Here is a 16,390-nt window from a genome sequence, read left to right as displayed (position 1 = left end):
ACACACACGCGCACACACACGCACCATCCCTCTGTGACCATTACTGAGACTCCAAATTGCTGCTGCTGCTACTCCAACAAACACATATACAAACACCCTCCGGTCTGTTACACAGCACCCCCCTCCCCCACCCCCCCACACTGTTATCAACACAACACGTCACAAAACAACTGCAGATGTAGAGATGCCCTGAGGTTGTTGACACTCTCATCTGTTCATTGTGGTACAATTTGTCAGTCAGCGTTTTGTTGTATTCTTTGTAGGTAATCAATGGAAAAAAAATAAAGCGATAAAAACTAAGCAGTTGCTCTGAACGTACAACAGGAAAAAATATATATCACACATAGATTGTCCATTAATTGTAAAAAATTGGGAAACCTTGTAGGACCTGGATTAACAAATGTGTCAATGACGTATAAGGATTACATCGCAGATGTTTCATAAATGTTTGTATGAATATTATGATGAAAATAAATATATAAATAATTTGAAATCTTATACAAGTCTATAATATAACTAAAATAGGGCAGGAAATACATTTAAATAGAATTAGAGTAATAACTGATTGATATAGACGTCCAAACCCAGATGTTTTTGTTGCATTAGCACATGTGCTAATTTACAACCTTTAAAAAAGGTTAAAAGTAACAGAAAGAATAAGAAAGTAAGGAAGAAAATATGCACTGTGCAAAACATTACAAAAAGAAAAGCAATATTCAAAGTTAAATACAGTCATCAGTTATAGGGCAGAGGTAACGCGTGTAAGAGAGAAACAAGGTCAAACTATCAATGTGAACACCGTTGAAAGAATGAATTATGAAGGTAATTTAGTACGTCAAATCTAAAAAGAAAATCAAAGTGAGCTCACATGTACTAAGTTATGTACATAATTGGTATCTTTTTCTGCATTTAAACCTTTTTTTAATGAAAAGAAATGCAGTTAGACAGAATATTTAGGTGTCACATCATTTACCCAAACACATGATGTTGGATGTCAGTATTTTATTGCTTTCATTGATCCTATATAGGCACAAGCTTGGACAATATCACTTTACACACATTTAAAGTGAATGCTTGTCACTGTGTGTACGTCTCTATTCAACCTTTCCAAATGAACACATCTCGACAATAACCCGCACGCATCCTCACACACTGTGTGCAACAAATGTGATTTGTAGTTGTGTGTGTGTCTGTTAGTACGGTACATACCATCGTCTTGCAAGATACATGTGCTCCTTGACAAAGACGGAGCCTGAGAGCAGGATGTACCAACAGGTAGCGATGCTGTCTGGGCTGGAAAAGACAAAGAAGCAACAGGACAGGTTTTCATGTCAGATATTGCTGCCTTTATGTTCCTTTAGTTCAATAAATACAACACAGTCTATTCATGAAGTCATTGAAGAATAAGAAGTCGTATGAAAGCATAGTGAGCTCATCCCTCATTGATAAAATGATCACTGGTAAACAAAACAGGGGGCAAAGAACAAACAAACTGTAATCAGGCAAAGCTCGAAATCTGATATTGCTTAGAAAAGCGTGTTACAAGAATTATACATAAAGTTGGTTAAATCTGGACTTCTGAAGCTCACTGATTTGGTCAAACTATATACTGCTAAAGGCCAACAATAATGTATTGCCATGTAACATCCAGAAATTATTTTGTAAAAATGAAGGGCAGTATAACCTGAGGGGATGTAGTAACTTTAAAGTCAGGGATCCACCAGGAAAAGACAGTGTGTGTCATTGTGCTTAGTCCTACTCTGGAATGGTTTGGGGAACAATATAAAACATTGCACAAATATTTACAAGTTTAAAAAGAAATATAAAGGGAATATATTGTCAGAGTACAGAAATGAAGAGTAATATTGACTACTGAAAGTGAATTTTGTAGGGATATATATATATATATTATAAAAGGCAATAACAGTGATAAAAAGATTGTTGTGCTTGAAGACGCTGAACTATAACAACAGTAGTGATTTTTTTTAACTAAGAAATAAATGAATACATATATACATATGTATATATATATATAAAGGTAAAGGGTGTATATAGGTGAACAATGAAGGAGGTGTTCTTAGTATAAGAATGACAGGAATATACATTAAAAAAATAAAACTGTTACATATAAGAGCTTGCCAATAGATTGTGATCTACTAAAGTACGTACCAATGTTGGTAACATATCCTTTTATATATTTATGTGTATATACAATTATGTGTAGATGCATATGTATGTTTCTTGCATGTAAACTGTTTATCTGTTATGTTAACTGTTTTGTGAAAGGAAGCAACTACTGATATGAATTATGACAATTACAGGGGTGGGAATTAAGTTAAGTTATTAAGTTATTAAGTTTACTTCCTCCCACTCCTTTTCGAGTTTATGTATATATGAAAGTATGTTAATTTGAAAAGAGTAATGTGTATATGTAATGTACATTGAACCCGGAATAAACAATCAATCAATCAAAACTTATCACAGTTTTCCCATTATCACTAAATTTTGGATGTTATTCTTGATAGTATTAGTTTTTCCATGTCTACAGATTAATATAGAGGGCTACACAAGACAGAAAAAATGTGCCATTAGTAAAGTAAAGCAGTGACATGTTAGCAAAGCAACGCAAGGTTAATGCTGAAAGATTTTTCAGGTAAAGGCATTATTGAGTCGTGACGTTAGATATAACGGTTAGCACATAAATTGGCCAGCATGGATTGCCTTTACATTTTTTACATCCTTGGTATGATATGCGCTATAGGGCCATAAATGCAATCAATGAGAGCTGGAGAATATCTACTGTATTACGATTCCAGTTCACAAATGGAGAACCAAAAGGAACAGTGCCAAAAGCCATATAATACCATCTGCTAAAGACAATATGATTATATCAGGGTTTACTCCTCCTGTACAAATATATTACCAGTTACAAAATCAATTGATGTTTCCAACAATTACAAGTAAATAAAGTGAACATTTGCTAATTAGTTAAAAATATCTGCATAATAAGATGGAAAACTGTCCTTCATGAAGTTTCTATGGGTTTTGACGTGTATTTGTTACTTATAGGTAAAATGCAGTAATGACTGTAGTAACTGTGTGTGTTACTTTAAGACCTGGTGAACCTGTGAACTACATAATAAGAGAATCATTAAAGATGGACTGACTGGTTTTTTTCCTTTTTTTTTTGCAAAGGAAAAGTCAACTTGAGTAAGTACTCTTGTGCTTTCATTGCAAAGACCCTTAATTATTTTCATCTGCTGTCTGTGTAATTTGAGTGTGAAATTGGAGAGAGCAGCCGCTGTGGTCAGAGGTAAGCGACTGAAACTCAGTGGAGAGTGAAAGCATTCTATTGTGGAAGGACTGAATTTGTGCCACTTCTTTATTTGATGATGAATTTAACCAGTGTGTGACTGATGTGATTCCAGCGACCATGCTATTACATTATTTAGCATGTAAAGCTGCTACGTAATCCTTCCATCCATCTCTGTCCTCCCTCCATGTCTCGCACTTCCTCCGGACCTTCATCCCTCCTCTTCCTCACTGTTATCAGCCACCCTCGGTTCGTTTCTCATCTCGCCTTCCTCCCTCTTGACATCGCTCTCCTGTCATCTTTCTTCTTCTTTAGCATATCCGCCTCTTGTTTTCATCCCTCCTTTGCATGTAATTACCTCCTTATAATACATCTCCATTAATCTTGTTTTTGTTTGCTTTTATCTTCTCCCTTTTTATTTCTACTAAGTCTACATTTTTTTTCTCAATACAATGATTAAATCTCCTGCTTTCAACCTTGTACCTCATCCGTTTCATTAATCATTTCTTCGCATTATCAATTCAATTCATCTGTATTAATATCGTGCCAATTACAACAAAAGTCATCTCAAAGCGCTTTCAAAATAAAACATTTGTAATAAAAAAAAAAATAACACAACAAATCCACATGAACAAGCATAAGCGACAGTGGGAAGAAAAAACTCCCTTCTAATGCTGCGTTCACACCGAATGCGTCTTCTGCGGTACTGGATGCATCTGCCACACGAAAACATACCGCAGGGTCTGCGGGATTAAAAAATGTCCCCATTCGCTTCATACGCGCGTCTGAAGTGAAGCCCCGCCCACTTCAGACACATGCAACTCGATAAGTTTCACTGCCTGTTGAAGCGAGGAGCTGCGCTCCTTTTTCTCCTCTCATAAACATAAACCACCAGTGAAAAAAGCCAGTGTGATTAGCGGCTAATGCTATGCTAGCTCAGTGCCGACTTTCAAAGATGAAAACTGCAGAGAGAACTTTTACCTGCTACTACCACCTTCTCACTGATTCTCCTCCACGCCAAATCCTTCCAAGTCTGGTCCCGGTTATAAAGGCCGTGTCATACAGCTCCAGGTGGTCACACACAGTGTCTACTCCATGGTTGAATGGGTGAACAGACCGGTGTCCGTGTTGACGGCCTGACGTCATCGTCAACAAAGACTCTGATTGGCTTTCGTCATGCGAAACAGTCGCAGGAGTTCAATATTTTCAACATATGAGTAAAATCGGGAGTGCGCTCGCACGGCCAACGCTCTTGACGTGCAGATCGGACTGTACCGCTGCACAGGAAAGATTTCGCATCTGGGACGCATCTCTCCATTGACTTTGTATGTAATCTGGACGTTCTGACATTTTGTGACGTATCCGGTGTGAACGCAGCATAATAGTTTCTCTTTTAACAGGAAGAAATCTCCAGCAGAACCAGATTCACTCGGTTTAATTGGACTGAGTTTGTTCCCATTTTTGTACGAAAGGGCTTCAAAGCGATTATGAAGAATAAGCGGAGGAGGGACGCCATTTTCCGTGTTTTTCTCTCGTCCGCGGACGACAACCTCGGCCCACGATGGCAGGCGTGGTGTGAAACAAGACAACCTGGATTCTCCCAGGGAACTGTACCGTTGTCACATAGAGTACTATGGAGGAAGGACAACAGCGGTATTGACTGTTTTACGACTGTGTCCTTATACTTGGTGAGTAGTTCATCTTTCCTTTTTAGCTCCTCAGAAAGGCAACAAATGACAACATGAGATCATTAAAGAAGACAAACAATGAGGAACCATAGTTTCTCATTAGGCAGTGGTATTTTGAAACCTATGGGAGTACACTAAAATGGATTTCTAAGAGATGAACATAAACTGTTCATTTAAAATGTACCTGAGATAAATAATGATTACACACCATCTATAAAGCAGTTAGTAGACATCCCCACGCCCTGTTTAATGAGGATGGCTTCAGATGGTATTAGGAGACATCTGGCTTGTTCCTTTTTAGTTTTTTTAAAGTCATTTATAACTGCAAGGTATCATTTGCCTCATTACAGGTGATCTAAATACTGTTGGTGTTTCAAGGCCTGAGATTTCAGGAAGTGGATAACAACTAATCCACACAAAACTGGATAATGGTAAAGAGGCACAATTATTTGGCTGAAATGTCCCATTGTGGAAAGGGCAATGGTATATACTAGCATGCTTTCACACAACTACATACACAGAGAGAACATGAAAACTCAACACAAAGGACAATAACTTGAATTCAACCCTAAAATAATCTTCTACTGCTGCTGACGACTGTTGAGACAATGCCAAAATAAGATACTGTATATATGCTTTTGTTGCTGATTTGTCTGAATTTGACATTGATTCCTATTTATCATTGGGTCACAGAACAAAATCTATAAAATCTAATAAAAACGAGAAAATCTTGTTCAATCCATGCGTTTTTTTTACCATTTTCAGGCACCAGTCTCTATCGCCATTCTTGCACATAGTCTAGTATTGTCTTCTGTCCCATGTAAAATTGGGCACAATGCTAATCAGGTACGCTCATTCAAAGAGTATACTTACTAGAAGAGGATGTGGTTTGCTTCATGCTTCTCATACCTGGCAGAGGAACACATTGACCTGAAACAGAACAACAAAAAAGGAAACTTTTGACTTTTGTTCCAACACCATCTGTCAGACACTTCTCACTCTAACAACCAAATACACTTTGTCCTGTGAGAAGAATCATTCTGCCTGTCAGAATCACTCACAAATGAATTTCTGGCTGCCAAAAAAAAGTCCCATTTCTTGTTGTTCAGTGTGAGATATGACTGAAGACTTTGGCACTAAACTTTTTTGACTGACTAAAGACCATTTTCTTTACCTTTTCCGGCTGTGTCACTAAATGTCTAGTCTCAATCAAAAATACAGCTCATTAAGAAAGAAAGACGTTATTTGTTAGTGTTGTTTTTATTAGATTACGTAGAGCATAGGAGCCAAACTCAGTTTAGCTCAGGGGCCAAATAAGGACCAGTTTTATCTCAAGTGGGCCGCAGATTTTAGGCCAAAAAAAGAAGCCTTTTTAACGTCAATGATATTTTTTTTTTTTTTCTTTTGTTCTTTTATCAATTTGTGATTAAAAATGACCACCATCATGTGATATAAGCTTGGGAAAACTGTAAGCCCTACAAATATTGTGGAGTTTCATTAAATATATCATTTTGAAGAGATTGACCTATCTACAACTGAATTATTTTGTAATTTTTACAATAATTATTGTTTTATCAATCATCTCTACTTTCTCCTACGAGCCATATTGGATGCAGACACCTTGGCCTAATTCTGTGTGCCCCCCCCAGACAAATCCACCAAAAATTGTAATTCAAGATATTGGAAGTAATACAAAGCCCAACATAATACACAAAATAATTCCAAAAACACACAAACTAACAGCAAAATGCACAGAATGTCAACAAAAACACAAAAAAATGACTCATGATAGACAAACATCAGACACAAAAAAAAACCACCTAAACTCACAAAACAATGGCACATATACAAAATGACACATAATGCTAACACAATTGCATATGATACAATAAATGAAAAAACTCCAAAAAGGCACACATTGACAATAAAGAGAAATACAGGAGAATAACAAAAACACAAATAATGACTCAAATTACACAAAATGTCAATAGAAATTCCCAAAATGACGCATAAATACGCAAAAAGACAACAAGCAACCACAAAATTCTGTTCTTTCCTGTATTAATGCTCAGATTGGTCGTTATTCTTAATACTGGCATGAACGACGGATCGGACAATGACATTTTTGTGACCCCGCTGTGATAAAAGTTGCAAATCCCTGCTCTAAAGGGTCGGATTTGACCCCGGGGCCATGAGTTTAACACATGATGTGACTAAGAGAAACAAAAAAAGGCAAGGAGGACAACATCTCAAACAAGAATGGTATTAAAACCTGAGTGTTTGAAACGTGTTTGGGATGGATGCGTTCTATATATTGCATAACAATGCACAGAATGTACAGTAAGTCCTATGGGTTGTTTCACTAACGTAGATTCTAACAGGGAAAGTTTGAACATGAAGGTAAGACTGACTCACCTGAGCTGATGTTCCCGAAGGTGTGAGAGCACATCCATGTGATAGAGGTGGCAGTAGATGGTGTGTAAGTCCTGGAAAACAGCAAAATGATAAATTCAGTGCGGTTCCATCAATCTGAGAAATTTTAAGATGAACATGCATCTGAAGGTTTTACCGTCCCAATAGTAGGGCTGCACATTTAATCGAATATGAATCGTGATCACGATTTTGGTTGCCACGATTAAATTAGCCTGATCATCTGCAATATTTACATTTAAATTTTTTTTAATTATAATACCATTTTAAAGCTTAATTTTGCACTGTAAACTGTACACATATAGTTTGTTTAAAAGTAGTGCAATAAAAAGACAGATTTTTCCCTAATATGATAAATAATTGTGATTATAATCATGATTACAATATTAATGAAAATAATTGTGATTGTTATTTTGGCCATAATCGTGTAGCCATACTCAATATACATTAGGAAAAGCAAGGAAAACTGGTGGCCCTCAAATTGCAATTGTTTGATGGAAACGTTCTTTACACGTTTAAATGAATTTGACCAAATTAAGTAATTGTTTTTGTAGTACAAAAATTATGACACTCAGAAAGAATGTGAAATACAACACAATACACAAAGTAACTCACGAAAAAAGAGAAAAACAAAAACGACAAAAACGACAAAAATACACAACACAAAAGAAGACAAAAAAACACGAGAGAGAAATAGACAAAACGGCAACATAAACACTAAAAATAAGAATAATGAAAAACAAAACGACAGCAAAAACAACAAAACAACTGAAAAAATATACAGAAGAGAAAAAGATCACAAAATAACAATAAAAATACAAAATGACTGCAAAAATACACAAAATACCAAAAAAAAAAAAAAAGAAACGACTAAAAAAAAATACACAAAAAACAGAGGAAAACCATTTACTCTTTCATTTTATTAATGTTCAGATTCAAGTCATTATTCTGAATGCTGATTAAAAGCTAATGTTGATAATGTGGCCCTCGGATCAGACAATCTCATTTTTGTGGCCCCCACTGTGAAAAAAGTTGCCCGTCTCTGCATTAGGACATACTTAAATCACCGATGTGACAATAACTAGAATTTAATTATCAGAGGCTTTTAAAAGATTAGCTTGTTGTTATGTCAGAGTGGATTTCTGTGCTGTGTGTAAATCATCTTAATGTTTGTGATTTGGCAGAAGCTGTTACGACTCTACGATCCCTGCAATCAAAACACATCCTTGAACCAAGCAGACAGGCAAGTCACTGACAATCTCAACTGACAGCAGCGAGGCACATTTACAGTACATACACCCACCTAGTGCCCACATAAAAAAATTGTTCCATCAAAGATAGCTGTCAAAATATTAGGAAGATGCTTACATACACACAAAGTCAAGCAACATAAAAGAAATGGTCTGATATCTGAGGAACTTATGTTTATTAGTTTCACATTTTGGATTAAATGTTATGCAATGTGGCTAAATTAACGGTAATTTAAAAAAATATACCAGGTTAGTTGTTTTTAAGTACAATAAAAGGGGAACATTTTCTTAATCTTAATGGATATTTTTTTAAGTTTGAAACAATACCAGAAAGTTCATTTTGTCTTCTTTTTGAATAATATGTTAAGGTTTCATTTTTATCAGGAAATTGACATAGATCTGACATGTTTCGACTGTCAACTGCCAGTCTTTTTCAGAGGCATCTGCTGATCATTTTATTAACAACATATTATTCAAAAATAAGACAAAATGAACTTGCAGGAATTACTACGCGGAAGTCAAGGACACATCAAAGTGATCAGCAGACACCTCTGAATAAAACATGTCAGGAGATCAAAGTCAATTTCCTGAGAAAATCAGGAATAATTGAAACATATTAAGTGTGAAACATAATTAAATAAAAATGTATGTTTTATAATAAGGTTGTTTTAAAGCTTTACTTTTAGCTTTTTAAATTACGAGTGCAGTGCCCGTAGAAGTCTGTATTCATAGATGCCTAGGCAGACTATCTATATTATATAAATAGTCTGCCTATGCATGTATGTAGGCGTTTGTGTACATGTACTGTATGTATGTACTTGTGCAACTGGGCGCATATGTGTCTATATTGATATTTGTAAAATTCTGTACCTAACCTTTTCCACTCATAACTTAATTATAAATTTGTTACACATATACAGGTATAAAGCAAAAGCCTATTTCTATTTTTATTTTATACTTTTATGTTATTGTTTTGCACATCACAAATGTAGCTGTACAATGTAGCGGCTGATATGAGTCCACACACACCGTGTACTGAGGCCAGGAGGTGGGCTCTCCAGCGATTGGCTCTGGCGGGCACATTGCTACGTGGGCGCACGTGACTGTGGTGCCTCTGGTGGACGAAGGACAACGGCATTTATGAAATACAGTTGTCCCTCACTATAACGCGGTTCACCTTTCGCGGCCTCGGAGTATCGCAGATTTTGTTTACAGTGCAATTTTGAATACCTTTTTTTTTACAACGTATAAACGCGCATTGTGTTCTGTGTCCTGATTGGCTAAGAGAGAACCCGCACATTGTGTTTTGCGTCCTGATTGAAATTATCAGAGTCAGGCCGTCAACACGGACACCGGTCTGTTCACCCATTCAACCATTGAGTAGAAGCTGTGTGTGACCACCTGGAGCTGTGTGACATGGCCTTTATAACCAGGACCAGATTAGGAAAGATTTGGCGTGAAGGAGATCAGCGAGGAGGTGGTAGTAGCCGGTAAAAGTTCTCTCTGTAGTACTGAGCTAGGATAGCAACTGATCACACCGGCTTTTTTCACTGGTGGTTTATGTTTATGAGAGGAGAAAAAGGAGCACAGCTCCTCATTTCAGCAGGCAGTGAAACTCACCGAGTTGGATGTGTCGCTGGTGGGCGGTGCTTTGCTTCAAACACGCATATAAAGCGAATGGGGACATTTTATGATCCTGCTGTATGTTTGCAAGTTTTCTCCCTGACAAAACCCCCACAATGTCGACGTCTGTTTGAGAAAAGTGTATAAAGTGTGTGGTGAGGGGTTTTACAGCCTTAAAACATGTATAATAATTGTAAAAAATAAAGCTGACTACTTTGTGGATTTTGCCTATTGCGGGTCATTTTTAGAATGTAACCCACGCGATAAACAAGGGACTACAGTCATGTCTTAACGATATTATTGCAGTACAACAAAATTCGACGTGGCACACCCTTGAACCAAGCAGCAGCCATGTTGAAAGTCTTATGGCAGTCTGAGCCTTATCCGCAGAGATAAGGGCTATATGCACAGTGACGTGACGTATTTCCGGTTGAAAATAAGACTGCTGACGTATTTCCTGTTACCGCTTTCAGACAGTCAAAACAGTGGAGAAGTGAGCAGTCACACTTTTGAAACATGTTTTTCACAGCTTTGTTTTATTGTGCCTGTGTGTGTGGTTGTGTGTCTACACAATGACATTCAAAAAGAGGAAGTTTACCTTCCAAACAAGAAAAGATAGCACATCAAGATACCACTGTTGCATCCTTAAGTGTCCTGCTTCAGCTAGATGTAGTTCTGCTTTGTTTTTTTACGTTCCCTGAAGAGGATGAGCTGCGAAAAAAGTGGGTCATCAACATCTGGAGAGATAAATCCTATCTCTAACCCTGACATAAAGGAGTGATCAAATGCACAACGGCGTCGGTGAAGCTGTCCCCGTTCTTTTTGAATGGAATAATTACTCCCTTCTTGCACCTCGTCCTGGTGTTTGGGAGTGAAGCAAGCGACCAACCTCTCCCTCTGAGGACCCCGAGGAGGACATGATGTACCATGTCCTCACCGCGACTACCGCGACTACTGTGCTGAGCTTGGTGCATTGGACTTAGCCCTCAGTGTTATCGAGATGGTCCGGGTGGAGAACGCAGTGCTCCGGTGACGGTTTGCAGCTTCAGATGAAGACATTAGGTTTTATACAAGGTAAGAAATGCTATCAAAACATAGCTATAGCTAGTAAAGTAGCATTAGCGCCTAGCTAAACATAAAACAAGAGGAACAACTCTGAATAAAATTATCCTCATTGTGTGTTTTTAAGCCAATTTTATGTTTCATTGTGCTGAATGTGTTTCATTGTGCTGAATGTGTTGTTGTGACCGTGTCAAAAAAAAATTTCTGTCACTGCTTCAGGCCAGACAATAAAGTCTATCTATCTATCTATCTATCTATCTATCTATCTATCTATCTATCTATCTATCTATCTGTCAATCAATGGGAAAAACAGTTTGTCGGTGAAAGGCCAGTAGCTTATGCAAATAATGTATAAGACGTCCTTTGCTATTTACTGCTATTTTTGAGTTGTGTGAGATTAATATGAAAACTATAGTCATTTGTAATAATAAAGAACCGGAAGTTCTTTAACGGTCTTCACTCAAACACGGAAGTGAGGCGTGCATATAGCCCATTTGAGGAACACATAGATAGACAGACAGTCCTTGCTTTATAGATAGATAGATATTATTATAGAAACATTTAACATGATTTGTATTATATGATTTAAAGATACTTTTGTGTTATTTTATTATAATTACCCATCTAATAGTTCCCTGCTTTAGATAAGCTTTGACTTGTTTCATTATAAGAGATTAGATGGTCGGCTAAGACTGAACAGCATAAGCAAAGCAACACAATGATATGATCAAGAGTCAATAACCAAAATAATCAGCATTCAGACAGAACACGCATGAAATGCTCTAGTATGTAACTTATGAATCAGAACAACACTTGAGGATAGAATCCTGAAGCAGGGTGGAGTCTTTCCGCTCATCATCGCTTTTGTTTGTATAAGGCAAAGTCACAATGACATGTATATAAACTATGTATGTGTTAGTCCAGCTATTGTCTGTGTGTACTCAATCTTTTGCCCTCGGCCCTTTGCTGTCACTTGTCAATCCTTTTAGAGGCCATTTCCAAATTCTTGGGAACAGGGGGTTATATTCAGATGAGGAACGTAATCTAACCACCAACCTTAGGCAGTGACTAGAAGGCGGTCATTGGAAAAGCCCGGTTCACAAGTGGAACAGTATTGACTTCAAATAGCATTTAACTGGGTGAGTGAGCACAACATCCTGCTGCAGTCCTGTGAAGCTGCTGAGCGTGCATGTGTGTGTTTGTCATCGTACAGCTTTGAGGCTACAGGTCACTCTTTCACCATGTGAGCTCAGATTGAGCCAAACGGACCTGACACTCAAGTTCCTGGTTTTCATTAACCGTAGAGCCTGCTTTAAGTAAGAACCACAACATAATGTAGATCAGCAATTCTTAACTGGTGGGTCAGGACCCAAAAGTGGGTCGCGGATAGCTGGTCAAAAATAAATAAATACTTAATGTCTCTCATGTTGGACTTGTCTTTTATTTTGAAAGAAATTTTTCTTTTGACGGACATGCTGTGAAATAGGGTTGGGAACCTCTGGGCACCTCACGATACAATACGCGATACAAAGCTCGATATGACAATGCTGCGATTATCGATATATTGGTCAGAAATCAATCTACAATAATCTATGACATAACCAGAAGAAAAAAAAGATTAAGTGAAAAAAATAACTTATTTTATATCTCTGAAAGACAATAAATGAAAAAGTGTCCTATGAACAGTGACACTATTTTAGTGCAACATTTCTGTAAATAAGTGTCAACATAACAATGTAAACAAATAAGTATCTCCAATAGTGCTTTCTGTAAACAAAAAATAGGGTCTTTCTTACCAGTGACACCATTATAGTGCAATATTCCAGTAAACAATATATTGGTTCCTTCAACAAATAGTGACAACATTTCTATGAAGACCTACCTGCACATTTTAGTGAAAAAGCAGAAAAGTTTTTCTAAAATAACAAAATAAATCTTAAATTTCCCCGCAAAAAAAGAAATTTTTTTTATTATTTTTTAAAATCAATACTTAGCGCGAGCATATCGATAATTGATCTTGCAAAAAATAGCCGTATCGAGATATTGATACACTCCTACTGTGAAATTCATGTTGAACAGGAAAATACATAGATTTATGTTTTAAAAAAAATATTATATATGTAAGTAAGTAAACTTTATTTATTGAGTGCTTTTCACAGGTAAAACCACAAAGTGCTGTACAAACATTTCAGTATCATCCCGTCAAAAGAAAACATCACACATATAACAACAAATGACAAATAACGTGGGAGACAAGAACAGGAGAACTGTGGGTCGCCATGGGCATTGGAGACGCCCTGAATTTAGATGAAAAATGGGAAAAACAACATAAAGGAGAAGTGAGGAGAAAAAGTAGATTTTGAACTGAATTAAACATGAATTAAATATTTTATTGCATAATTGTGTCCATCACCAGCCCTCCCTAAGGAAGGGTAAGAACCACGTTATTAAAGGGAGAATATAAAAAGAGAGGGAAGTGTTACACCTAGGTGGGGGGGAAGGGAACAGGGAAGAAGGAGTCAGGGAAGGAGAATCAAAGGGGTGGGGAAGAGTTGATTCTTTTAAGGTGAGAGTGAAATGTAATGTTATAGTTGTGCATCTTGCATCTTGGTTCGCGATTTAATGACCGTGGAAATGTGGGTTCCATGGTGAGACCAGTTGAGAACCCTTGATGCAGATCATTAACTAGATTATAGACTAAATTATTATGCTGTTGCTTGCGAATACAATTTACTACTATTGAACAATTTTGACACTAAAAAGGCAAGCTTAGCCTCATTGAACTAGAAACCTTTCTGTAAATGTTGACACATATTGAATAAGAGTAGGGGGGTCATTATTCAGGTAAAAATCATGTCTTGATCACAAAGAAGACTAAAGACAAATATATGTCTAGACCATTAATCAGACTACCTGTAACTTGTGATGTTTGAAGTTTTTTGTGCTATTTATTACATCAAAAATAACATGAAGAAATATATTTTTAATATTTATTTGGAAATTTTCTTCAGACTAGAAACATTGTTAAGACAGGTAACAATGTTCACCACACAACGGGGGATTTGAAATGAGGTCGCAGCCGTTTGCTGTGAAGTGAGATTGATTCTCCTTTAAAAGGTAATTAAGTTTCCGCCCACACGTCAACAACAGGTTGGAAAGAGCCACAACTAGACTGAGCCACAAGCCAACCTCCTTCTGATTTTATGTGCCCCTCATACAAATACATATATAATAAATCCAAAAGCACATTAAATGAAAGGAAAGATTTAAAAAATGAGTCCAAATTAACACAAAAAGGCAACAAAAATACAAAAAAGGATAGAAAAATACACAAAATTACAGAAAAATACACTATTTAGAGGTCGACCGATATGGGATTTTCAAAGGCCGATGCAGATACCGAATTAAAAAAAAAAAAATTCAGCCGATGACCAATATCTAAAGCCGATATACTTTTTCTTAAAGCACATTGATTATGAAAGACAATTGAAACGATCATGATAGAAACGTATATATTAGAAATTAAATGAAATACACCAATAGAACTCTTAACATTTATTGAACATTAAATATACCCGTACACAACCAAGTAAAACAAAAATCCTTATCCTATTAAAGATATAATAGGATAAGGATATTTGATCAGGCACTATTATATTATATCCTTATCCTATTATATCGGCTTTTTATTTGTAAGCCTATTGGCTTCTACTTCTCCCATGCACATGCTATTATAATTATTACTTTTTTGTTTTTTCCTTTAATGGCTACTCTAAAGTGCTAAAAAACTTTGGCCGATGGTCTATTTTGAAAAAAAGTCCATATATCGGCCTGCCGATATACAACACAATTAATGACAAAAACAGACAAAACCTTTGTTCGCTACTGCATCAATGCTCAGATTGGTCATTATTCTAAAGGTGGATATGTATTTTAATATTGTGGCCGTCGGATCAGACAATCACATGTTTTGGGCCCCCACAGTGAATAAAGTTGTCAATTTCCTCCCTAGAGTTTAGCACCCCACAACCAATAATGAAACCGATGTAGAAGATAGTTGGAGAAATGAGGACGACGCACATCCATTCATTGATTCCAACCTACATGGCCTAACATGTATGAAACTGGACTGTGGTAGGAAATTGGGGGTACCAAGAGAAAACTCTTAAGGTCCCAGATGTGACAACAGCTGGACGACAAAAGGTCTCAACTCCAAGCTCAATTTAAATTGTAGAATAATTTCAGAAACAAGTGCTAGACTAATAAAGATTCATTCAGTTGATCAACTACACTCTAATATCTTTAAAATGTGTCCCACACATGACCAACATCAACTAAAACAGAAATAAAGAGTATTACATGGTAATGCAAATACCATGTAACATCTACAACACAAAATGTCTCTACTAGACACTAGACAGAAATTCATACTCTATACAACCGATCTGTAGGACTCTAAATAACAAATCCACCAGATGACTTGTGACAATAGACAGCCATTGTACTGAGAGCGCCATCACTAATAATGCACACATGACTCCAACTGTCCTCCTTTTTTGTATTGATTAGAGTGAGGCATGTCATCAATTGGCCTAGGATGAGAGCTTTGCTTTGACATTGTCCTTTGAGACACACTCACAGTGAGAGGATGGTAACGTGATCCCAGCCTGAGACCAATGCCAAACTTTCTTAAACGCTGAATAAAACCAGTACAGGTTGGTCTGGAAAAGAGCTGATTCCAGGACTTTGCTCTAATGCTCCAAAACCTACTGTATACAATAATGAAATTCCAATCCAATCACAGAGTTTTGCATTGGAAATCGGTAAAATTAATCAACTGTACCTGCCTTTAACAGGCACTATGAGCACCTTTATATACACAAATATTGAACTTGATTTTACGAGGATGAGTTACATGTCCATCCTCCTGCAGAAAAGCAAATGACGGACGATCAATCTCCTCCTGGTGGCTCCTGACCTCTGACCCTCCTCCCCAGAGTCTCATGTGATGGCCTTTATGACCT

General features: G+C 36.9%; 1 protein-coding gene across 1 annotated transcript in view; it reads right to left on the bottom strand.

Annotated features, from left to right (window-relative positions):
• The window catches only part of LOC114476030 (rap guanine nucleotide exchange factor 6-like), a 63,595-nt gene that overhangs the window by 18,906 nt on the left and 28,299 nt on the right, over window positions 1–16,390 (bottom strand). The window contains exons 2-4 of the mRNA XM_028467271.1: window positions 7,417–7,487; window positions 5,875–5,931; window positions 1,210–1,293 (exon numbers count right to left, since the gene is read on the bottom strand). Coding sequence (XP_028323072.1) covers window positions 1,210–1,293; window positions 5,875–5,931; window positions 7,417–7,487 — 212 coding nt within the window. The remainder of the gene's footprint in view (window positions 1–1,209; window positions 1,294–5,874; window positions 5,932–7,416; window positions 7,488–16,390) is intronic.

Source organism: Gouania willdenowi, chromosome 14, assembly GCF_900634775.1.
Source record: "Gouania willdenowi chromosome 14, fGouWil2.1, whole genome shotgun sequence".
Lineage (NCBI taxonomy): Eukaryota > Metazoa > Chordata > Actinopteri > Blenniiformes > Gobiesocidae > Gouania > Gouania willdenowi.
This window is presented reverse-complemented; position numbering and strand designations above follow the sequence as displayed.